Here is a 27,036-nt window from a genome sequence, read left to right as displayed (position 1 = left end):
CGTATCGTCTTTATAATCATGTAGGCCTATGCTTCATACATGCTCTTAAATGCGATAAACTGTACAAGACGAGCAACCTGTTGTTATAAAGAAATTCAAATTACAAATCACATTTTCTTGCTCCCTGGACATATATTTTGTTTTCTGTTTACACAGAACAGAACATCAAAATTAAATTTTCTACAAGCACCTTATTGTTGATAATTCCGCTATTACTTTGAAATCCCAATCTCCAATTCTTCAGTTTCTTTAGTACTCAAAGTGAATGTAATATGCTCGGAAGTATAATCTGCCAGATCGATATCAGTGAAACCAGTAGGTCCTATCTAGTAATGATTCTCTACCTGTTGTCAGACACCTGTACCTCATTTTTTCGTTCTCGCTATTGTTGCTGTTGTTGTTTTTGCTGCTACTGTTACTAACTCCTAATGCCAATCATATTTATTTCATGTGTGCCAATGCATCGTTATCATAATGAACAAGTTAACATTTCATTCAACTTCATTCCATTCCATTCCATTTAATCTAATTTCATTCTATTCCATTCCATCCCATTCCCATTCTACTTCATATCATTTCATTCCATTACATTCCATGCTATTCCATTACATTTATTTTCATTCAATTTCCATTTCCAACAAAAGATATCATACACACTCGTAAACACAATGTAATTGTGTGAATACAAAGTATTTCAAATATTTACATCAGCATCTCGCGAACTGTTATCATTAACATTTGGTAATCTAACAAACTTCAATCAAGCCTACTGTGCATTAGGTAATCAATGTTGTATAAAAATGGGTAAGTATTAACTATTGCTAATGCCTCTCAATGTATAAATGGCCACCCAATGAGAACACAACAAACTGTAAAATATTGTCACTGAACAAAAAAAAAAAAAAAATTGACCTACATTATATGCAATGGGAAGATAAGTTGTAACTGCTGAAAATGCACAGAGTATAACTTTTTATTTCATCACCATCGTTTGTACTGTCTATGTCTCTCTTCACTTACTTTTTTCAGTCATCTTTATTTCATTCATTTCGGGCGAGCATACATTACGCATAGGGTTTGTGGATGATCTCCCCAACTTTGGGTCACTGTGTGTAACCAATATAGCCGCTGAACGCTTATCTGCAAGTGTTAGTTTGAACTCCTTGTTTGCTTTTTTCTCCGATATGCGCCACCGACAGGCTCAGATAAGTCGGCTAATCATATTGTGACCACGCCCATACTTCTTCGGCACAGATAGGATAAACCCGTGTACTGAAAAATCTGTAACGTTAGAATGACAGGACTTTAGTCTGCTTCAGAGCCTTCTGCTTTGAATTTGACCGCCCTCAACGGCCTTGCAAGCTAAAGTGAACCCTCAGAACACCACCAATTATACACTAATGTATTACTTTTCCTGACTAATCGAAATGATCATTTGCAGAGAAATGAGAACTTAAAGGAGACTTCCGGATGATTTTCAGATTTTTACATTTAAACAACTATAAACCTGTTATACTGAGAACAGAGTTTCAGAATTTATGATAATTGGGATGAATAATAAGAACATATTCGAAAATTTATAACAAATTGAAATAAGCAAGGATGATGACATGGCAGTGTCACCATAAGAGTTCATGAGTTGTGGCTCAAGGAACCAGAACAAAGGAAGAAGGCATGCATAGATTATGCACAGGTGAACTCGCAAGCAAGCGGCATAATGGAATTACACTGCTACATTTCTGAAATATTATGTGAACCTCCTATGTCATCATACTTGTTCAGTGTAATCTGTATAAGATTTTTCAAAGTATTATTTTTCTGCTCAAGAAACATGATAAATTCTACAAATCTATACATGGAGCTGTTAATTTATGTACCATAATGATGTGAAATTATGAAAATCATCTGGAATGCACCTTTAAAAGAAGTATGGGCAGTCACCGATGCCCAAGCGATATCCAATGTTAACGTAAAAGTAAACATCACAATATGAAATAGTCGATTCGCATGCGGTCTATGTGAATAGGAGCCAACATTTACCGATGGACGGCACTAAATTCATTTATTACGAATGATTAGACCCTACACCGGGGACTGTGTCACTTTTCGATTCGAGCAATATGACTTTTCTGATGTATTTTATATGCATGTGTTTATTTAGGTGTATGTTTTCAATGATATATATGGGGAAATTATAGTCACAGAGAAACAATAAACAAAGACAATCAGAGAGTGAGATTTAGTGGTTTTGCCGTGATATTATACATCGCCAACACTTATTAATCCTAAATGCATATGTATCGACCTATATTGTATATGAAATAAAGAGGAAAGAAATCAAGCTCATGCTATCAATACCGAAAGTTTGACACATAAATTTCTAGGCGACTCCTCCCTTTATCAAGTGTTCTTCATATTAAAAGGGAAAGTCCCCCGAAAATTCGTGCGTCAAAATAACATAAAGTAATAGGTATAACAGTATGAGCTTCAGTTCTGTTCTATTTTTGCGCCTACACGGGGACTATAATATATGTAGGCCCTATATATACATATATGTATATATATATATATATATATATATATATATATATATATATATATATATACATGTTGAAAATACACGTATTGACTCCACGAAGAAATGAAGAAACAAACCGGTAATGCATTTTGGCCAATAAAGAATGAGCTTATTCGACTCAAATTGTCAAGACTCCTGAAGAAGGAGTAGGCCTATTATGTAGGATGCCGAAAATTTGAGTTGAATAAACTCATTCCGTATTGTCCAAAAATGCATTACTGGTTTGTTTCTTCATGACATATATATATATATATATATATATATATATATATATATATATTTATATATAATACTATGATATAACACATATTTTTTTATTAATGTAAATGTGAACGTATATACAGGATATTGCAGTACACCAAGCGGCGTACAATGATGCATGTAACAACATCGAAAAAATTTGAATCTCAGACAGTTTCGAAATCTCATGAAATCTACTTAAAACAATGTCGTAAGAGACAGTGTAAGATCAAACTAGTATGGAATGCATGCTTACTTTTATAAGGAACGATTTAATGTAGTCTAAAAATGCTATTACATTCATACTATACGTATACAGTTACATAAAAATGAATCACAATATGGCGATCAAAAAGAGAAGTTTGCGGTAGTATTAAACAATGTGTACGTAGGTCCTTATCCTTTCAAGGACTACATATACATGCGCAAACTTCTGTTCTTTATTTATATCACCATGCAAAGTTTAAAAAAAACACACAATAATCGACAATCGGTAAATAACATACGACTTAAAGACTAAGGTGCATAAGTATAGGAAAAAAATCATAGAAAGCATAAAGGCTCAAACAAACATCAGTTCAGTTGACATTTATTTCTATTCATCCCAACAAAATCAAGAGAAAAGCCAAAGAACATCACACATTATCGTTCATCATTTCGAAAGAAAAACATTATAAAAGGATCATGAAGTATAATGATTATCAAACTTTACTAATCTCCTAAGATAACCAAGAATAGCAATGTACACTTTGGAAAGTTGACCAAAAAAAAAGTAAATATTAGAATTAAAACAGTGGCCCCTTGAAACGAAAAGCTTGCAAGACATGTGGGCCACTTTAAAGACGTATTATAAAGTAAATATCACACAAAATCGTACCATGTACAACAGGTAAAAAATAAAACGAAACAAACCTCACACTACCATTACAAACTGTAACTATCTTTTTAATCCTAACAAATTTACATATTTTTTTCTTCTGTATTTCTTCACCAGGTCCCTCAACGGACAGCCCATGGCAGAAGAATGACACCATTGCCTACAGCGTTGTGGTGGGCGTGGCTGGAATTGTATTTGTGATCGCTATTGGTCTCTACTGTCAACTGCAATATGTAAGTCATGGATCTTCGTGACTTTGAGATGCAGACAAGGGTGGGCGGAGCTATAAAGGGCGGAGAGGGTGGGGAGAGGGCAGGGTAAACTAGGAAGATAGACCAATGATATCTGTCCGCTTGAAGAATGAATAGGGAGCTTTAGATTTTCGCGACGGGGACATTCAAAGGAAAAAAAAAAACATGTTCTGAACATGCGCAGAAGCGCGCGTCAAGTCGATCTATTTTTAACTTCGTCGTCTGAGTTTTTCTCTACACGTACTGAGCTATTTTTACGTCCGCACAGTTTGCAACGTGGAGAGCTACTTCATGCACTAATCATATGGGGGCGCCATTTTATTTTTTTCAAAAACGTTCCGTCCAAGCGTAATCTAAAGCTACTTTTCAGCACGACGCAGGGGAGAGAGGAGAACGTCCACCGCAAGCGTCGTCTCAAACGTCCGCGCCTCAAAATCTAACGCTCCCTAATCTCAAATGCTGCAGACGCAAGTTACACTTGATTAAAACAGACCTAGGAGACTCAAAGAAACAATTGTGTCGTTGGGAAGTCTCTTTGCATATACATCGAAATTCATATAGATTGATCTGAACTGTGACGATCAATGTCTGCATGGTGTACACAAATTCATACATTTTGCCATGATATACGTGTGGTTATATATTCAATTCAATCAATTCAATTCAATAGTTATTTATTTCCAACATCAAAAAGAAAAGAAAAAGTTGGCATAATCCAAAGTGATGCAATTTTTTCATTTTTCTCACACACGTCTGATAAAGGATTTTTTTCCAAATACAATATAAAGTATATGCACGAAAAAAAAAAATAAACAATTCACTTTGCCATGGCAACAAAAAATAGTATATAATCACAATGATGGAAAACAGTGTTCCACTAAAAAAAGCCAAGCTTGTAAGACGTGGAACACTGGAACAAAACTACAACAACACCAATTCAACCAATAAAACATATATTATTCATTTTAAATTCTTCTATATACTGTTGTACATTTACTCATTGATATATGATGCTGATACTATGAACAATACTTACTAAGATTTTAGAATGCAAACATATAAACTATGTAACATATCACATTTGTGGCACAGACACTATGAGGCCAGGTATGCCAGGAAAGTTGAACGGAAAGGAAGATATGCAATCGGCCACAAAAAACATAACGACAACAACAACGACAATAACAACACAGAACACAGAAATAACAGAAATTGAGGAAATGCACTCGGACAGATACTGGACAACGAAGAACGAGGAAAGAAGAGCAGGGAAGAATAGAGAAGGAAAAGGAGAGGGAAAAGGAGAGGGAAAAGGAGAGGGATGCATGGAATAGGTCTGTGGACACACTACAAAATCTCAAGGACAAGTGAAACATGACGGGGTTTTTCATTAAAAAAATTAACTGGTATACATACAAAACAAATATCTTTTTAAGTTTATACTAAATGTAGTTAACTTCACAGATTCTTTTTAAATCATTATCTAAGCTATTCCAAAATCTGGGTCCGGTATAAACAAATGTATTTTGAGTGTGTACAGTTCTCACTAGGGGAAGATGAAATTCTTTAGATTGTCTTGTGGAATAATCATGTACGTGGCTGTTACGGTGAAATAAAGAATGAAATATTTTGGGTAGATGGTTGCAGTTGTAATAAATTGACCAAGTTGAAATAAATACAACTCTTTTATTTTCAGAATTTTATGTTCAAGGAACAGCTTATCAGTATGTGCTCGGATATGAAGGTTAAAAACAATTCTGAGCGCCATCTTTTGCAAAAGAAAAAGTTTATCTAACAATGTCGAATATGTATTCCCCCAAGCAAGTATTCCGTAATTCAAGTACAGCAATACTAAACTTGAATAAAGCGTCATCAAAGCAGAAGAAGGAAGATAATATTTCAATCTATTCATTATGCCTATGTTACGTGTATTTACATTACAAATATTGTTTATATTACACTTCCATGATAACTTATCATCAACACAAACACCTAAGAATTTAATAGACGAAACCTCTTCTAGGGGAGTAGTGTCAAATATAACATTACCTGATAATCTATCAAAGGAATTACTGAAAAACATATACTTTGTCTTCTCAATTTTCAGTGACAATTTATTTGCATATATCCATTGTGAGACATTCTTGAATTAATAATTCACTGTACTAATTAAAGTATTAGGGTCAGGGTGGGAATAAAAAAAGATTGGAATCATCTGCAAATAATATAAAATAGAGTTTATCTGAAGATCTATAAAAATCATTAATGTAAACTATAAATAACAGGGGGCCTAACAAACTTCCTTGCGGAACGCCACATTCGATTTTCTTCATAAAAGAATCAAAACCGTTCACATGTACATATTGAAATCTGTCAGATAATAACTCGTGAACCATTGCAAGGCTTTTCCGCGAATACCATAATGGGATAACTTAGAGAGAAGTATACCGTGATTAATCGTATAAAAAGCCTTGGAAAAGTCCAGGAAGATGCCTATTGTATGCGAAAAGTATCAAGTGCATGTGTAATCTTTTCCACAAAGGTAAGTAAAGCGTGGGTGGTGTTGTGATTTTCTCTGAATCCAAATTGAAAATTCGTAAATATATTACTCATCTTGAAAAAAATTTACAGTTCGGATATATACTATTCTTTCCAAAATTTTAGAAATTGAAATTAATAACGATATTGGTCTGTGATTATTGACATCATTCTCCTCCCCTTTCTTATGTATAGGTATAACTTTGGAAGTCGTCATCTGATCTGGTACAAGCCCAGTCATAAGTGATACATTAATAATATATACTAAAGGATCTATTATTTGAAGAAATATATTTTTAAACAAATGATTATCGATTGCATCACAACCTGGGCTTTTCCCTTCTTTCAAATTGTAAATAATATCAATAACTTCTTCATTATACGTAGGGTCCAAAAACATAGTTTTAGGATTAGGTATATCTAAAAAAATCATAAAATATATTCTAAGGAGAATTCAACAAAATGACATTTAAGTGAAAGTGGGCATTCCATAGACTTGTTACTAACATGAATGAGGGTATTTTCATTCCCCCTGCTTTCTGAAAAAGGCGAGTTTAATGCTCTTTCAATATTCCTATAAAAAAAGAAAAGAAATAATGCTATGTAAAATTTTCTTTATATTGATATCCTTGATATAAATTTGCGTATATTCAACCATACCTGTTAGCATTTGTCAAACATTATGTGTATAACATGTATTTTGTGAAATATCATGTTAGCATTGTACTAATAGGTGGGTTTGCATTTTAATCTTTCTATCATTGCATGTATACGACCATGATGACATACATTCATTACTTTGAATTGCTAGTACCTGATTAATATTTTAATATTTTCTGTATCTACGCCTCCAGTTTCAGCGAATTGGAAAGATCGAGTTAGCTGCTGAGATGGCTGCTAGCGAAGCCATAGCGAAGAGACAGGCCGAGGAAAAGGCGAGGCAAATTGCCGCCCAGAAGGAGCAGGTCAAGAAGGACATCGCAGCACAGAAGGCCAAACAGAAGACGAAGTAGGCACAGTTCAAAGGTCAAAGGCAACGTGAAAGAACACTGAATCTCACGCAAGTCCCTGCCATGCAAACTGAGTTATATTTGAAACCAAACGCAGAATTCGGATCAATCAATTTTTACAACAGTCGTCAGTTTGTTTACCTGTGACATATCCTACTCTCATTTCAAGCGCAACTTGAAATCCTTCAGGGATTTAAGAGAGAGAGAGAGAGAGAGAGACAGAGAGAGAGAGAGAGAGAGAGAGCGCACTGGATTTGTCGTTGTTGTTGCTTACGTTGATGGTTTTTCTTACCTAGATCAAACGTTCTCCCTGTGATCTTGTGTGGCGTAATTCTAGCTGATTGAACGTTGTCCACACACCCTCGATCCAGTTTCTGATTTACAGATTTATTTACTGATTGACTTGAATCCATCTTTGTGTAAAGACAGAGATACATGCTTCTTTGTTCTCTTAATACACAGACACACACAGACATACAGACAGACAGACACACACACACACATATACATATATATATATATATATATATGAACAATAAAGTAAATAAAAATGTAAATTTAACGAACATGCTCTCAGGAGAACGACACAAATGTATTTCGACATGAATAATGATAAGTTAGAATTTCAGGCATAAGCGAATCAGAATAAATCATATCCATCTGATCTCTGTAGGTATTTGTTAATATATTTTAAAACTTGCTCTTGAAAGCTCCGAAGCAGAGAGAGAGAGAAAAAAATACACCACAGATACACATACTGAATCAAGCACATATTACATAGATTATCTAATTTATCACTAAGTTATCTCTGTTTTGGAAATTTTGTTTCAAGTTCCTTGTGTGATTAATATTTACGGTATAAAGAAGCTTACGACTTGGGTTTTATTTCAAAATGGTTGTTAAGCTTGAAGAAGTAGTAACAATGATGCTTTGCGTCATCTTGCAGAACACTTTTTTAGCGCATTCGTCCTATTCCAAGGTTTATAATCGAAACGAGACTGCTATTTTTATACTTGTTCAAACAAACATCAGTAACAAACATAGGTAAAAGTAAAAGTACATTATTTGATAAGGAAAAACAACAACAGCACAGGACGCAGGCTAGTCGGGGTTAGTCCTTAATTTACAACGCAATTATGATACCAATTTTATTATTACAAGTTTAAGCGCTTCATGCTTCGACCATTCGAATATATTTGCAATATTTCCAAATATTTTGTCAGTACTCACATTCTTTTTATTCATGTTTTTTTTTCAAGGCGAAATGTTATTGAACATTTTAAGACGGACGTCACAAGAACGCACAGTGATAATATTTTGATAAAATTGAACTGATTTAACGATGCTTGAATTGAAACAAAGGAGTTACTCACTGCAGATTTGTATACACTTACAACGGATATTTACATATCTATTTTACATGCACTACAGTGTGTGTTCCGTATCCTTGTTGGTTACTTTTCATTCAGTTATTCAACACTTTTGTAAAACCTTATTTGCTAAATATCTCCACTGTTCGTCGTAGGTATGAACGTCTAAGAGTCCATAATTTCCGGTGGCTTAATGTTTCTTTAAATGTACATAATATTAAACGCATAATGATGTGAAATAGATTCAGAGGATGATCTTCACAGCTTTGTTTCATTTCTGTTAGTGACTTTATTCATGCTTTAATCCAGTAAAACCTGCACTGTGAGAACGTGAGATGAAAATTAATACATGTACTTGCATATACATTTTGTGTGTGTGCGTGTGTGTGTTTGCGTGTGTGTGTGTGTGTGTGTTTGTGTTCCCACTCGGTGGTTGTGGGTGATGTGAAAACTAGAAATTAATCGCGAATACCATGTGATTCATTAACCACTACAAGCATTCAACTTCACGTTGCGACAGTTATAACGTTGGAAAGAGAAGCGACTAGTCAGGCTAGCAGAATTTTGTTTGTCCACGCTCCTGTTTACGTTCCATGTCCACTGTTATCATTTCTGTAGAAGAGGCATCTCAGAGAGCCGAGACTGCTGGCCCAAATGCTGACGATCGTGCCATTCCTGTTCACAAACAGTCAGAAATTCATTTTGATAAACACCTTGAAGTGCATCTATCTACATTTATGCTTACTCCTGCGTTACCTTTTGATCGACAAGCGATAGTCGCAGTTTATATCAACTCAATCAAAAACCATCCCAGCTGTAGTCTAATTTTACTAACATATTATTGTGAAACTTTGAATGCATCGCAGCTCACCATTATTTCCCTATCCCATTGCAGTTTCTACCACAGAACTCTAAGAATATGATCATTATTTTCTATGACTTAGTCCTAATTCTTGATTATTTCATGCTCAAATATTATACAATGGTGTTTTCTGAATTAAGAAGAGATAACGAACCATACAGAACCATACAAAAATAACAAAATGAAATGAAATGAAATGAAATAAAATGAAATGAAAAGAGAAATTGCTAGGGAGACAGAAGGATTTCCATTTTCCTGGTATACAGCCATGACCTCTCATTGTCTGTGACGATTGATATGTTCTGTCAGCATTATTGATTAAGCATCATAACTCAAGACACGCAGCGGAAGCCTGAAAAAGAAAATGCTTTATAGCTATAAGAGCATTGATTTGATTATGATTTCAATTTTCTTGTCACTCTATAATCGACATGAGTATTAAACAACAATCATAAATATAAACGTGTAATCTCATTCCAGGCTAAACTTTCAGCTCTTTCAACGACAGTTTGTTGACCGTTGATACTTCATCAACCAGTATTTTTAATGAAAAAGACACTGACCTTCAACCACTTCTTGAACAGGCGGACGAAAAGAAAACCCAGTCCCCCTAACAGTATGAACCCCGAGCCAGGTGGGAGTAACACCTTCAACAAAATGTGATGCCAACTCTCTGGAACAGAATGAATACGAAATACGACAGAAATCAGACAGGAAACACAGGCTTTATCAACAAATTTTACACCGCAGCAGACACGAAGGTGTTACTATTTTTAAAAACTGGGATATATGAGTACAGTGTTTTAGAATGGATTGCATTGATCTGCATCATTCTCTGGGCACATAAAGACATACATTTCACTTTCTTAATTGCACCTTGTTAAAAAAAGGGAGTAGTAAGTAAACCGGATCCGCTGGCGCTCAATGTAGACTTGTATTGATAAAGCTATGTTTTAGACTCATAAACATAATTAGCCGGTTCTTTTTTTTTTCATCCGATTAGATGGTTAGACAGAGCCATGTTCCCTTTTCTCTGGCATGACAAGTTACAAATGAATTTATTTGTATTTTCTCTTGGTTTCTTTTTTTGTGGTTGTTTTCGTAGATTTCCTTGACTTGAAAACGATGCGTGAACGCGTATAATCCACTATGGCGTGCATGGTTCTCGAAACGACAGGGGATGGGGGGGGGGGGGGGATGGTAGCTCGCCAATCAAAATCCTGATTACCAATTTTTTTAGTGCCCTTATGTCTGGAAGTATAATTGTAGATATTAACACATTTCATACAAATGTACACCTAGCTAACAGGCTACACTGTCTTGAGGAAGGAAAAGTGTAGGTTCATTCATTCAGTATCCGAATTATGTGAGACGCACCGAAAGTCAGTTTCCTCAAGTGATTGATTTTCCTTTTACAACTGAAGTAGGGGCCGTGGAACCATTGTTGTTGTTGTTGTTACTGGTGGTATGTGCTTTTTTTAAGTGGATAAGAGTATAGTCAGTGATGCACCCACCCCGGCTTTTGACGGGAGGAAAAAACGAAAATATTTTAATTCTCTTCTTTTTTCTTTACTTGCCTTTTCCGCAGATTCCATAAAGCGTGTGTATGTGTGTGTGTGTGTGTGTGGGGGGGGGGTCAACTGAAGTGCAACGAATGGCTGGAAAATAAAACTCACCTTTCCCTACAAGTATATTGACAGTGATTTCCGTTGGTTGAGCTGAATTGCCATGTTGCACGATGCATAAGTACGTCCCATTAAGCTCAGGACGAACATTCTCTATCTCGAGAAATGTCTTTTTTACGAGTTTGAATCCACTTTGGAACCGCATGTAATGATTGGTAATGTAATCGGCTTCTATCAAAAGCTCCTTCAAGCCGTCCTCGATCAGCCTAAACCACTTGACTGACTGGATGTCGAGTTGAACCTCCATAGCATCGATGCACGGAACCACCTCTTTGCTGCCTGTCTTGAGGTGGACGACGTCGGTACGAACATGGTTAACTGCACTCAGATTTAAACGGGAAACGACCTTCGTAACCAAGAATAAATTCTTCCAACCACAATTTGATGACAAAAGCTATTTGGAGTTATTTCAATGATCCTGCTAATCGTATGGTAATACTAATCGTATTACATAATAGACATACTGAGTGTGTAGACATCACACAATCATCATGAAAATGATTCCATAATGATTCAATATTTAATAATATTGTAACCGTGAATCTATGAAGACAAACAATAAACTCGGCCAAGAAGGATTCTTTGAGAAATTGATGTATGGGCTTATTAAGATACAGGCAAGGTTTGTCTTTTTTTTTTCAAAATAAGAGACGGGAGTGAGGAAATTCACTCGAAAGTATATTGTGAGAGCTGCCAGTAATAAAAACCAAAAATGATAATACAATGTTCCAAAAGAAAATGAAATTCACTCGTCACCGAACCTTCTGACCGCTTTTGTTGTAGCAGGTTATTATCATCGTTCTCCTTCATTTTCTGAAGCTCTAAGATCATTACTGACGTGTTACACTCAGGGTGAATCGCACGGTCCTCATCAGGGGCCATGGAACCACTGCTGTTGTATGATTGTCTGTTTTATTTTTGTTTCTTTTTTTTTTTAGATAAGAGTATGGTCACTGGTATCCTTACCCCGCGCTTCAGACGGGAGGATTTCACTTAACCTATGGGATCACTTAAAATATAGGATTTAATTTTTCCTCAATTTTTTTTTTTTCGATTATCTTTTTAACAGATGCCATAAAGTGTGGGCTTGTGGCGGGAAAGAGGTTCAGCTGTAATGAAACGGGACTGGCTGTAAAATAAAACTCACCTTTCTCTACAACGATAAAATTGAAAGTGAATTCCGTTTGTTGAGCTGAATTGCCCCGTTGCACGATGCATGAGTACGTCCCATTAAGCTCAGGACTAACATTCTCTATCTCGAGAAATGTCTTGTTCACGAGTTTGAATCCACGCTGGTACCGCATGGAACGATTGGAGGTGTAATCGGCCTCTAACAAAAGCTCCTTCAAGTCGTCCTCGATCAGCCTATACCACTTGACTGACTGGATGTCGAGTTGGATCTTGGTAACATTGATACACGGGACCACTGCTTGGCTGTATCTCTCGAGGTAGACGTCAGCCAGAACATGCTTCACTGCGATCAGATTCAAGAAACGACCCGAAGCTGCCCTCTCAATAAATCATTTCAGGCAAAAGTTCGTGACAAGAGCCATTTGAAATTTCTTTCTAATCGTCCTTTTAACCAACTGAAGGTATTGATAGACCTACTAAAAGTTTAGACATCACACTTTCCTCAGTAATGAAAACAGTGTCATAGTAATTCAATATACTCATTCAATATACTCGTTAATCTGTTAATAGAAACAATAAATTCAGCCAAGAAGGATTCTTTGAAAAGTGGTTGATATTGAGCCTTATTCCGATGCGAGGAAAGTATTTCATGATATCATGAGAGACGAGATATCGAAAGTATACACAAGATATTTTGAGAGCTGCCATTTTCCAGATGGATAGAATTTGAACTGTGCGTACAATGTACCAAAAGAAAATGAAACTCACTGGTAATTAACCTTCCGATCTCTTCTGTTGTTGCAGGATATTGTGGATTTTTTTTTCTTCTAAAGTTGTAAGGTTAATACCGACCCGTTAGATTTTGGGTATACAAAGTGCGTTGACCAGATGCCTCAAATAAACCAAAGTTCCCTATCACGCACCACTAAAAGCGCATTATGTCACGAGTATTAGGGATAAACAAACACGACAGCCAAAATGTTTTCTTAAAGTGATTAACATTATTCTCTCATCTCACCGTCAACAATGAATTGTAACTTCAGTTTCGTCCGTTGAAACAAAGTCGTTCCGTTCTTCTCTATGACGCATAAATACTGACCCTTGTGGTAACAAGTGACATTCTTTATCACCAGGTCTTTGATTGTGACGACGTCAAAGTCAGTGATTCTCGAGTTGGCACTTGTACAATTGGGCTCAGCTCCCGGCTGCTCGTAAGAACTAGTGTCGATCCTACAGCACCTTAATGATTGAATGTCCCCGTTCCAGCTATCCTGATATCTGATCAGTTCTGTCGCACCTCTCAGGATATGGACATTCGGGCCCAAGTTGCCTGCTTCATAAAGAATATAGGAATTTTCATCGTAGAGCTTTCAATACATCCATATTATATATAATGTATGTATTATATGTACATGTATTGTAATATATATATATATATATACATATACATATATATATATATATATATATATATATAGTGTTTGCGTGTTGAGTACATGTGTAAATTTCAGTATAAATTATTACAAACCTTTTTGAGTTTGGTTTCGTTTAAAAATAACCGGTGTTCTCTTTGTGAGCAATCGGTAGGAACATGTAAACATTTGTTTATTTGTTTGTTTGTTTGTTAGTTTGCTTTTTTTTGGGGGGGGGGGGGCATGTGAATGTTAAGAATTTGTGGCAGAAAGTGATAAGTTTGAGATGACAGATCTTCGAAATATAGAGTGGAAAGATGATCATTTTGGTGTTATGGGAAGGATCCTAAAAATGAAACTTAATAAGACATTTTGAATTATGTCATTTTTAGATTTAGGTCTGAGGGGGAAATTCCCGCTTTTGAGGAAATTCGTATGAGAATAATAAAATTTCGGGATGAAGAAAAAGAAACTGCTTTAAAAAGAAATAAGTTTGGATTACATTTGCTGAAATGGGAAAATGTTTCTGTGTTGGTCGGTATGTGTGTGTGGGTGTGGGCGTGGTTTAGGTTTTGGTGAATCGGGGGTTGGTGGGATGGGGATTAGATTTGAAGAAGAATAGCTATAAATTGTATGAATGATATTGGTAGAATTTCATATTAAGGATAGATGTAGATTTGTTTTAGTTGGTAGGGGAAGGGTTGGTTGGGTTTTTTATGAATGATTTCATTCTAGGTTTGTATAATGTATTTTTTACGTATACGCCCTTGTGAGAATGAGTTACATGATTCAATATATTCAAGGGATATAGGTTTAGTACATGTCAAAACTTTGTCGTGAAGAAATTGTCAGTAGGGTTGACATTGTATGTGTGCTCACATAAGCAGCTTTTCCTGGAAATCCCTCCCCCTCCCATCTATCTTCTGTTTCTTTCCCTCTATCTTTTCTATTTTGCTTCCTGGGCACACATGGACTGTGATTTACATTTACATTATGCAGCATTCATTGTTGCACTCTGCTATTTTATTGGAATGATCACGGAATGTTTTCGCATACGTGTGCATGCATATTTGCATAACAACACTATATTACAATGTGTGCCCATAGAGGCAGCTGTTCTATGGAACCCTCTCCATCCTTTTCCACCTCTATTCTTTTCTTCTTATTCCTACTCTTCTTGGGCACACATGTGACATGTGATCCCTGGGTTTCTGTATAATGTACATTATGTACATCACACATGTTTCACTCCCAACATATTTTTAGGACCTGTGCAATTTTGTATTTATGACTTTGCATTTTTGATATACATGTATATTTGTCATAGTCAGACGTCAGCATGTTGAAAAGTTTCAATGCATCAATAGTATATCTTAATGTTCTATTTTTATAGTCTCAAACATACCTCTTCATTTCATTAGTATTTCAGTTTAATTAGTTACGATATATTTTTTGATGATGTATCGAATTGTTAATTGATTATCAGTCATTTTTTTATATGTGATCTGTTTGTTATTCTTGTCGTGTTATGCTCTGTTATCTTGCCAGTGGAGAAGGATTTTCTGTATTTTTTAAATCAGACGATAAATGATTGAATTGAATTGAATTGAATTGAATGAATTATAATCGAGTTACTTAATCTTATGTTGAAGAGAGATGATATGCAGTATAAACTGGCAAATGGATTTGTTTGTGTTTTGAATTACATTTGTAGTTTTTTTTTTGTTCATTTTACACCCAGAATGGGTTGATTTATAAATGACTTGAATGAAAGCAATAAAACATCAAGGAAAAACAAAAAATGTGTGTGGCCTTGAATGACTGAATAATGAAACGAGAGAAAATGAAAGAAAAAAAACCAACTAAATTTTAATGACTTTCTCATCGTTCCTGCCAGTTTGCAAATGATCATCATGGTTTGTATCTTGATATTTTCTATCATCTAATCTTTTTTTTGTTGTTTCAATAAATTTGAAGACCATCGAATCACTATCCAGCAGACCCCCTCCCCCCACAATGAAATTAAAAGCACAACAACGATACTGCACATAAGTATTGATCAGTGCTTACTATCTACGACGAATCTGAAGACCAGCTCTGTTTTCCGAGAAGAATCATTCCTCGTGATGACGGATTTGTAGGATCCAGCTTGGTCGATGGTAACATTCGGAAACTTTAGACACAGCTCGTGATTCTCAAATGACCCGTCAGAGCCACATTTGGCAAGTGTTTCATCCATAACTTCGCCTTCGTCGGTTAGTTTGTACCACTGGACATGCAGGTAATCTTCTGACCAATGGTGAAGAAATTGGACCCGCTCTGATGCCCCACTCAGCAGATGAACGTCGTTACCAAGACTAGACGCTAGATATGTTGAAAATTAATGTTCGAAGAGACCAGGTTTAGAGCGATTTCAAATTCACAGATATTCAGATTGAAATTCAAGTAATTGCTAGTGTACAAAATCCACCAACATTCAATTGAACATCTTTATTTTCATAGAAATGCAAATATATCTTTTACTTCTTTTTCAAAGAGCCGACTGGATGTTTTTCAACGGAAACAACAAAACACAAAAGCAAATGACAAAGACGTTCACGTTTTATCAATATCCAGAAAACACACATAATAGATATGAATGTACATACATTGCGTCTATGTATGTATACTTCATATGGATAACAAAATATATGTATATAATATAATTTCCTTTACTCTTTAAAAAAAATCGAGTGAAAATATTCACTCTTAAAGGAGTGAATTTAAAAAAGAGTGAATTTAGAGTGAAATTGGAGTGAATTTTGAGTGAAAATGTTCTTTTTCACTTGTTTTAGAGTGACCTCAGGGATCACTCCAAAATCTTCGAGTGATCCCTGAGGTCACTCCAAAATGAGTGAAAATGGACATTTTCACTCAAAATTCACCCCAATTTCACTCTAAATTCACTCTTTTTTAAATTCACTCCTTTAAGAGTGAATATTTTCACTCGATTTTTTTTAGAGAGTACATGAACTAATCAAGGGCACCGGAGGCGGGGGGGGGGGGGGGGAGGGGGGGGGGGGGAGGGGGGAGGGGGGAGGGGAGCAGAAGGGGCACTTGCTCCCTCACCAATACACACACATAATTATATATATTTTTTTTGGGGGGGGGAGAGCAAAACGAGTCCTAAGATTCTCTGTGATACACCATAATTATGTCATTTGGGCTGACCTGTAGTCATTCCTTTTAAATTTGTCTTTCCTGAGAGATGAATCTTTCCTCTACCCATCGGTAAAATATGGCGTCTTCAAACAAAGCTGGAAATGTCCATTGGGATATCAGCGTTTATGCCTTTGCTAAGAAGTGTCGCCGAAGGCATTGTGTTTTCGGGTTTTAATAATCGTCCGCCCTTCCGTCAGTGAGCAATTTTTTGGATATCTTTATAACTTAAAAAATACTTGAGCTATTTTTATGAAACTCAGCATATGAGTGGATTAAGTTTTGCCTGTCAACTGTTGGGTTCATACTCTCCAGTTTAAAGGTCAATGGTTAAGGCCACAAATCCCAAAATTTCATTATTTCCCCAAAGCAATGCAATGTCTTTAGGTATTTTCTCGAAACCATAAGGTATGCATGTATTAATGGAAAAAAAAAATCTAGAGATACAGTTTTGAACCATGGAGTCAAATGTGAAAGGACAAAGTTCAAATGAAAATAATAACATTTCATTGGTTATTTCCATATCTCTGAAATGTTTGAAGGTGTCAGAATGAGATTTAGTATATATCCATATATTGCCTGACAATGATTCTCTTGGGACTTTTGAGATCATGGCTTTCAAAGGTCAAATTTCCAAGGTCAGGGTCACAAATTTTTTGTCACGAAAATGGATGTTGCCAGCTAGTGACTATTTGAAGAATTGTGGGCTCTAGGGTCAAAGGGCAAGGTCACAGATCAAATAAAGATGCTAAAATCCGGAAATACCTGCTCTCGCCATCCCTCCAAATGAAACCTAGTTCAGTTTATATAAACAGTCAATGCGTTTGTGACAAATATGTCATTTTTTTCCAATTATGTGAAAATATCGACTCGCATTGTAGTCCTGGGAGAAGAACGCACATAGGGCGGAGGCATACCAGTCGTTATAGTGACATTTCGATTTTGTTTCTGTTTCTTTTTTCTGCACCATGTTTTGGTTTTTAATGCCCTCGCCATGAAGTGTCGACGGAGGCATTATGTTTTCGGGTTGTCCGTCCGCCCGCTGTCAGTAATAATTTTTGTAGACATCGTAACTTTTAAACCGTTGAGGTATCCTAATGTAACCTGGCGTATGTATATATGAGTGGACAATGTTGTCAACTTTGTCCACTCATACTCATAGATCCACTCATGGATCGGGGGACCTTGAATTTGACCTTGACCTTTAGGAAAGGAACCTAAAAGATGACGACTCTTCTTTTCTCTCCTGTAATCATGGTAATAGACCTACTGAATGTGTAAGCACCACACAGTCATTAGTTATGAAAATAATTCCACAATTCAGCATAACCGAGAATCTGTAAAGATAAACAATAAATTCATCCATGAAGGATTCTTTGAAAAAAATGGTTGATGGATTGATTCCGATACAAGTAAGGTTTTTACATAAGAAACGAGAAGTGAGAAAATTAACTCGAAAGTATATTGTGAAAGCTGCCAGTTACAAAAAAAAAAAAAAAAACGGACAGGATTTAACTCTTCATACAAAGTTCCCCCCCCCCCCAAAAAAAAATACATTCACTCGTCACTTGTTTTCATTAATCTTTTTGAGACTGCAGGATCATTACTTAGGGTGGGATTTCACGGAGCACGCGAACGATTTGCGAAGGACGCGAATGGCAAAATCCAGCATTCGTATTTTGGTCTGCAAAAGATCGCCAAACGAACGTGAGGGTTCGGAAGCGTCGTCAATTGTTCGTGAACGTCGTTTTTACTTCGGCGAGAATTTCAAAAAAGTTTGAAATTTTCTGCGAACCTTTTCCGCACACTTGGTCGTGATTTGCTCGTGAATTGTTCTCGAAAGTGTCTTTAAAGCCTCGTCATATGCGCAAGACCTTCGCAAGACACGCGCGATGTTCGCAAAATGTTCGTGAAACCCCAAACAGACTCCGAAACTTTGGAGAATGTCTCGCGTATGTTACGCGAAATCTGCGAAGTTTTTCCGATCATTTTACGACGTAATCGCAAACTGTTCGCGTACCTTTTGAGACATTCTCGCGAACGTTTAGCGCACGTTTGGGGGATGTATGACCTCTACGTTTTCTACAAATAAAAATCGTAGCATACACCTAAACATCAAACAATTATTAACAACTATAGTAACAAAAGAAATTAAAGACTAGCAAAGAGAAAGAAATGTTTGATATACAAAAAAAAAATCGCAGAATACACTTAGAATTAATCTAAAGTATGTGTTGGAGGAACTGAAAAAAAAAGTCAAATGCTTTACTAGTGGAGATACGTCCTAGGGAAAAAATGTAGGCAAGCACACCATAGAGAGATGAGAGAAAAAGAAAGGAGAAATAGGGAAAGAAAAAAAAGTCAACTCAAGACAGCTTCCACCTCTCCTTGGGTACATTTTCTCCCATGATTATTGAAAATTTTTCGTTGTTCGCATTTCCGTCGCGTGTTCGTCGTGTACGTAACATGCTGTACTTTAGCAATGATACACACGACATTCGCACATACGTCGTGGAAACTTCGCACAAATTGCGCAAGAATAGTTTTCGGCTTCATTGTCGGAAAACATTCGGAGAAAAACTTTTCCGAATGTCGGATTTTATCATTCGCGTCCTTCGCAAATCGTTCGCAAATCGTTCGCGACATTCGGAAAAGTTTTTCGATTTGCGATTACGTCGTAAAATGATCGGAAAAACTTCGCAGATTTCGCGTAACATACGCGAGACATTCTTCAAAGTTTCGGAGTCTGTTTGGGGTTTCACGAACATTTTGCGAACATCGCGCATGTCTTGCGAAGGTCTTGCGCATATGACGAGGCTTTAAAGACACTTTCGAGAACAATTCACGAGCAAATCACGACCAAGTGTGCGGAAAAGGTTCGCAGAAAATTTCAAACTTTTTTGAAATTCTCGCCGAAGTAAAAACGACATTCGCGAACAATTGACGACGCTTCCGAACCCTCACGTTTGTTTGGCGATCGTTTGCAGACTAAAATGCGAATGCTGGATTTTGCCATTCGCGTCCTTCGCAAATCGTTCGCGTGCTCCGTGAAATCCCACCCTTATCCTTTGCACTCAGGGTAATTCGTACACTGATAAGCAGAGACCACGGAACCATTTGTTCACTTTTAAGTGGATGAAAATATAGCCACTGGTACCCTTACCCTGAGCTTTAGACGGGATGAAAAAAACTAAACCATGGGAAAATAATGGGCTTTGATTTTCAATTTCGTTTTCGATTATTCTTTTAACAAATGCCATAAAGTGTGCGCTTGCGGCGAGGGAGGGGTTCGGCTGAAATGTAACGGGACTGGCTGTAAAATAAAACTCACCTTTCCCTTCAACGATAAAATTGAAAGTGATTTCCGTTTGTTGAGCTGAATTGCCCCGTTGCACGATGCATGTGTAAGTCCCATTATGCTCAGGACCAACATTCTCTATCTCGAGAAATGTCTTTTTCACGAGTTTGAATCCAAGTTGGAACCGCATGGAATGATTGGAAATGTAATCGGCTTCTATCAAAAGCTCCTTCAAGCCATCCTCAGTAAGCCTATACCACTTGACTGACTGGATGTCGAGTTCAACCTCCATAGCATCGATGCACGGGACCACCTCTTTGCTGCCACTCAAGAGGTGGACGTCAGTCTGAACATGGTTTACTGTGATCAGATTTAAAAAAAGAAACGACATGAAGGTGCATTCTTCGTAAATAATTCCAGACAAAGTTCATGACAGCAACCATTTGGAATTCATTTTCGATCGTCCTCATAAAAATTGAACGTATTGATAGACCTGAATGTTTAGACATCATTACATAACGCCTGAAGAGATCCTTGTCATTTGATTGGCTGTTTGACATTGATCATTTAGCCCATTTCACTATGACGTCATCATCTTTGCAATTGTTGCTTGGTGCATTTGAATCCAAAACGATTTGCTCCATTGCACGCTCGCCGACTCTGAGCCCCGCAAACTACTCGTGTAAAACGCTTGCGTTTGCAATGTGTGTATGCGACAGCGCGCTAGCGTTAAGCACATAGTGAGCACTCTCGCGATCTCAGATTCTCTCTTGTTTCTAAATTATTAAAATATCATATGACAATGATCTATCATAAACGTTATATAAAACAAATAAGAAATGTTTTACATTCGTGCGATGAGCAGAATATTTCATTCGGTGAAAAGATGAAATGTTTGATCCATACAACTTGGCTGCGCCTCATTGAATGGATCATTTTCATCTTTCAACTTATGAAATATTCAAATCAATTCAAAATGAGTTTATTTCCATATAAAGTAATACAAAGTAATATACATAACGCTTACATGAATACAAACATCAAAAGGACCTTTCAATCACGTAATTTTCAACGAAACATGAATACAAGTATCATAATGATATTAACGCTCGTTTGGATAAATAATCAAGTAAACAATACAATCTTAATTTATAACTTTACATGGAAAAGAGGAATTCACAAGAAAAGCATAGCTTGTAAATTTTTGTAAATTACTCTAGAAGGTGAGGGCATCTCAAGGTCCGTCAAGGACTCCATGTGTAAGATTTTGATATCCTGATGTCAGGCGAAATAATCAGAAAAAAAGATTGTGACAAGGACAAGAACAAAAGCATGGACGGAATAGACAGAAAATAAAAACTAAAGATAGGCATAACAAAGAAAGGGAGGGAAACAAAACAAACAATGTCTACATTCAGTTATCTGAAAAGGTCATCAAGGCATTAAGAAGAACTTAAAATTCTTGACGAATTTAGCTTAAAACACAAACTCTTGAATTGCTTAAAAAATACTCATCATTAATTCATTTATTATGTTTTTTTTTTAAATGAAGATAACAAAAAATTCTTTTAACTGTTTCTTTGTTTGTTTACGTGAGGATGACAACAGAATTTTTTTCAGTTTTGATTTAAAAGAAGGTAAAGTCAGAGCATCTTTTAGAGTATTATCAAAGCTGTTCCATAACCTCGGGCCAGTGAAAACGAATGTATTTTGGGCGAGAATTGTACGTAGTAATTGTAAATGATATTCACTGGAACGTCGAGTAGGATAGTTGTGTACAGCATCATTGCGTCGAAAGATTTGATCAAATATTTGTGGTAAACTCTCATTGTAATAATTGAACATAAATTGACCCAACTGAAATAAATATAAATCATTTATCTTTGATAATTCATTATCATAAAACAAATTATCAGTTTGAGCACAGGGATTTAAATGAGAGATTACTCTAAACGACTTTTTTGGCAATAATATTTTTTTTCCAAAAAGGAATTGATGCATGTTGCCCCTTTTTTCAAAAAGGAATTGATGCATGTTGCCCCACACTAAAATCCCATTATTCAAATACGGTAAAATAAAAGTGGAGTAAAGCATAGTTAATGTAGAAGTTGTTTAAAAATATTTCAGTCTATCTATTATACCTATATTTCGTAAAATTGTTTTACAGAGAACATTGACATGATCTCTCCATGTAAGTTTATTATCAACACAAATACCAAGAAATGTTATACTATTGATTTGTTCAAGAGGAATATTATCGATAAATATGTCCCCAGGCAATATTTCTACTGAATATTCTGTCCATTTCACTCATAAAAATCTAATTGTTTACCATCGCACATTCCTTAGTAATAAGAATAATTCCACAGTAATGGGAGTTACCTGATTCATAGAATATAGAAAGGATCAACGTAGAGCTCTCTCTCTCTCCCCTCCCTCTCTCTCTCTCTCTACATATATATATATATGTATATATAAATGTGTATATATATATATATATATATATATATATATAAGAGAGAGAGAGAGAGAGAGAGAGAAAGCAAGTATTTCAATGGTTGAGCTTTCGGTTTGTTACTTGGACCTTAGCGAAAACTTTGAGCAAAGAAAATGGGTTTTCATTGGGATGATCCCGATGAAAACCAATTTTCTTTGCTCAAAGTTTTCGCTATTTGTTATTACAATTGTTTCTGGTCAGTTTTTCCTTCCTTGTTTCAATATATATATATATATATATATATATATATATATATATATATATATACTAGGAGTTTCAAAAAACATTTCCAACTTTTGATCACTAAAGGACAAGTCCACCTTCATATACATAAGGATTGAGAGAATGCAGCAATATTAGTAGAACACATCAGTGTAAGTTTGAGGAAAATTGGACAATCCGTTCAAAAGTTACGAATATTTTAAGTATCTGCGCAGTCACTGCTGGAAGAGAAGACTACTACAGTGTATGATGTCACATGCGTACAACTATATAAGGAAAATAAAAAGAGAATTTCACAAAACTTGACTTTTTGAATAGAGTGTACATTTCTTCGACTTGCTACTGACGTATGTTAAGGGTAATATTATTCCCCCTGCCTTCTGAAAGAGAGAAGTCGAGTGCTCTTTTGTTATGCGAGAAAAACGGAAATATGTTGAATTTTCTTTATTCTTTCTTTATATCGTTGTACTCATATGACATCACAAGCTATAGTAGTCTTTTCATCCAGCCGTGACTGAGCAGAAACTTAAAAAATTCGTAACTCTTTGATGGATTGTCCGATTTTCCTCAAACTCTCACTGATGTGTTCTACTAATATTGCTGCATTCACTCAACCCACATGTCTATGTAGGTGAACTTGTCCTTTAATAGTTCAAAAACTATTCATCCGATAAAACTGTCATTGATATGAGTAATAGCTGAATAGTGTACAATCTTGTTTGAGGTAATTTGGATGTGAAAGCATAAATCAGTTTCATTAAATCTAAGATTGATTTTGAAGTAAGGTTTCAGATTTGGGTCAAATTTTAACCCTCTGTACATAAATGAACTTTGCACAGGAACCAATGATGTGTATGTGAGTGTGTGCGGACAATGGCCCTGGACAATGGACATTCCTGAACCACCTGTTGACTAGGCGTCAGTCTCGCGCTCCCAGGCACATGAATGCTTAATCAATAATTCATGTGGATTGCCCTGGTCACTGCTAGTCTGAATTCACGCACAGTGAAGGGTAAAATGCATGCACATGGAAAAAAAGCAAATGTTTCCATGTGCTTGCAAACACCACATTTTCATTCCAGTTGGCAATCATTTTCAAATTTTGCTTCACATATCAATAAATCTGGGATATAAATAAGCATAAATGAACTAAAGTTCTTCATTTTAATACAACTGTCTACTAAAAGTCGGCAAATCTGTCGCCTTTTTCGATACAAAGAGATCATTTTTGGTAAAGAGTTCAGCAGCATTTGTCATTGGGGCGATTTGTTTCACAGTAGATTTATTTAAGGCTCCATATACACAAATGTATACTCTAATTGATTTTCTTTGCTCCCTGTCACCATGTTTACGACAGAACAGAAGGTATTCATCGCAATTTCGTTTTTTCAGAAGTCGTTTGTGTACGTGTGAGCGTGGCTTTGGATGACAAAAATAATGAAATAAACGAAAATGAAAGAAAAAGAACAAATTCTAATTACTTCGTAAATATCATGCCTGCCAGTATCGCAAGTACACACATAACACATGTCAAGGTTTAATATCTTAATGCTTTTTTTTTTCATATTACTTTTTATGAAGTTTTCTTTGCTTTTTTTTCGGGCCGACAGATGTCTACGCCAAGTTCCCCCTCCCCTTCAGAAAAAGATATTAAAAGCACAGGGAATACAGTGCGCATAATCAAAATCAGTAAGCTAGGAGTACTGAATGAACCAAACAAACAGGTTAACAAACATTATCTTAAAGAGCGCTCACTATATCTACGACAAATCTGAAGATTGATTCTGTTTCCTGACGTGACTGAGAAGAATTCCTCTTGATGAAAAATTTTGTAGCATCAAAAATAAAGATGTGAAATTCCGTGAAGCAAGTGTTTTGAAATGTACACAATCCACCAAACGGACAATTCATAGTAACAGAAAGCAACATCAGTGCATGAAAACGCTTTTGCTCCTTTTACTAAGAACTGAATGTATAGTTTGGGATGAAAAAAAAAAAGCAATCAAACTCCAAACCAAATGTTAAAAAAGTTCATGATTTATTGCTATCCAGAAAACATGAGGTGTTAAATACTTATATATGTGAATGTGTGAGTGGAATTGATTGTGTTTCACCTTTTTTTTTTTTCCTCTGGAGACCCACCCCAACATGCCACCCCCCGCACATAATGTCAATTATCCATTATGAATGTAACGTACTCTATACAGATTCCTTTGAATTTATCTTGTGCCGTGTTATATTATTAGAGTCTTTATATACTCCATTGACAATTTCATTGACACTGTATAATTTATGTGGAAATTTTATAAGGGAAATGAAATTAAATGTAATATAGACATAAAGAAGTATGTATACGTTTAATGTGTATACAATCCTAGGATAATATACACGTGTACAATTAATCATAATACCATGTGTTGTTGTAGATGGTGGTAGTGATGGGTTTGATTAGGTAACTTCGTCCTCATAGAGATTGGTTAAACAATTATGAAAGAAAGGGTTTTTTAAATACATGAAATTCTAATTGCGGTTTTTTAAAATTACAATTGATAGACAAACTGCCCTACATCGGCAAAAATAGGCAGTGAAAATTTATTAAAGTTTATTAAAAGTAAGCATGGAAAAAATAGCCATGTCACGGTAACTATTTAACGATTGATCAATTCAGTGCTTTTTAACGTCGATGTATCAGGGCAATTTGTCAATAAGTTGCAATAAAGACTGGGTCTCTTAAAGCCGGTCTGCACTAGCCATTATTTTGATGCAGAACTTTTTTTTTTGTAAAGAGCGCCATCTATCAAAACTTCCGGTGGCCGGGTTACATCCACAGAACTCTAGTTCAGTGGTTACATCGTTATTTTGTACTGCGGCTGATCGCCGCCTGCCGGTCAGCGCACGATCTCACAGCAGCTGTGCGCAGAGCCGAGAGAACACACACAAGCAGTGCATAATATGGTGGGGTAGGTCCGAGAGCCCAGCCCGGCCCGCCCGGCGCGGCCTCGATCTTTCAGCCGATCGCGAGGGAACGGGTTACTTGTCGCGAGAGAGATCCACGACAATCCACTCACTCAGCCCAATGACCTACTCGCTATACACCAGCGCAGCTCGCATCTCCTCCCACTGGAACCAGCATTTACCAAGTTGTATCCGCGACATAATCGCAGATTGAAGTTCGACACAACCTACGTTTACGGGAACCTGGTGATCTGTGTGTTAAGTCTATGGGGATATCAGATTTCAGTATTGAACGGGTTAATTGCTGCACGCCGCTCGGCATTGTGGGAGAAATGCTGGGCACCACAGAGAAAAATGAGCCTTATGATGGCGCTAGACATGTTTCTTTCCAGTGCAGACCCGCTTTAAGCTACAGTCACAAAGATTTCGTACGAGTACAAGTACGAGTTCTGGAGTTCGTACGACCGCCTTACGAAGAGAGGTAAAAAATCACTTGAATCAAGAAACTGGAAATAAACTCACTGTTGCGACGTTTCAGTTGGCTTCTTCGGGCGAATGAAGCTCCCGATGATGGAATGGCCCTTATATAGTGCGAGATTGTGCAGAGCGCACTGGACCTTGTCCAGCGCGCGAAAGACGGCTTGGGATTTTGCGAACGGCCCGGTCCCACGCGTGCGATAAATTGAAGCGGAGACCTCCTCTCTTGTTAAGTGTAGGTCTCTCCACGCGTTCCCAGATGGCTTCCTTGGCGCCCCTCTCAAACCACTTGGATTCTCTATCCAGAATAATCACTTCATTGGTGTTAAACGAGTGTTTGCTGGCGTTGATGTGAGTGTTTACTGCTGAATCCGGGATGCTTTCTGAGTTACTGGGTCTTCTGTGTTGGTTCATGGGAGCTTTCAGTGATTGTTG

General features: G+C 36.4%; 1 protein-coding gene across 1 annotated transcript; it reads right to left on the bottom strand.

Annotated features, from left to right (window-relative positions):
- Positions 1-9,358: 9,358 nt before the first annotated feature.
- Positions 9,359-27,015, bottom strand: LOC139716493 (uncharacterized). The gene is made up of 7 exons (XM_071628035.1): positions 26,820-27,015; positions 20,484-20,810; positions 16,025-16,318; positions 13,561-13,875; positions 12,559-12,885; positions 10,290-10,399; positions 9,359-9,539 (listed from the first exon to the last, which is right to left on the bottom strand). Exons 1-7 carry the CDS (start codon positions 27,013-27,015, stop codon positions 9,471-9,473), a joined length of 1,638 nt encoding a protein of 545 aa, XP_071484136.1. The 3' UTR covers positions 9,359-9,470.
- Between the last annotated feature and the right edge of the window lie 21 nt (positions 27,016-27,036).

The sequence above is a fragment of the Diadema antillarum genome, unplaced genomic scaffold (genome assembly GCF_040938485.1).
Source record: "Diadema antillarum isolate AM-2024a unplaced genomic scaffold, OU_Dant_1.0 scf00000066, whole genome shotgun sequence".
NCBI lineage: Eukaryota > Metazoa > Echinodermata > Echinoidea > Diadematoida > Diadematidae > Diadema > Diadema antillarum.
The sequence above is the reverse complement of the archived record's forward strand: the minus strand, read 5'-3'. Positions and strand labels throughout refer to the sequence as shown.

Coding starts and splice junctions, on each gene's coding strand:
- LOC139716493 (XM_071628035.1), bottom strand. CDS start 27,015: ATGAACCAACACAGAAGACCCAGTAACTCAGAAAGCATCCCGGATTCA. Junction 20,811..26,819: donor TACACTTAACAAGAGAGGAG/GTCTCCGCTTCA, acceptor ATCTGATCACAG/TAAACCATGTTCAGACTGAC. Junction 9,540..10,289: donor TGTTCAAGAAGTGGTTGAAG/GTCAGTGTCTTT, acceptor GTTTGTGAACAG/GAATGGCACGATCGTCAGCA.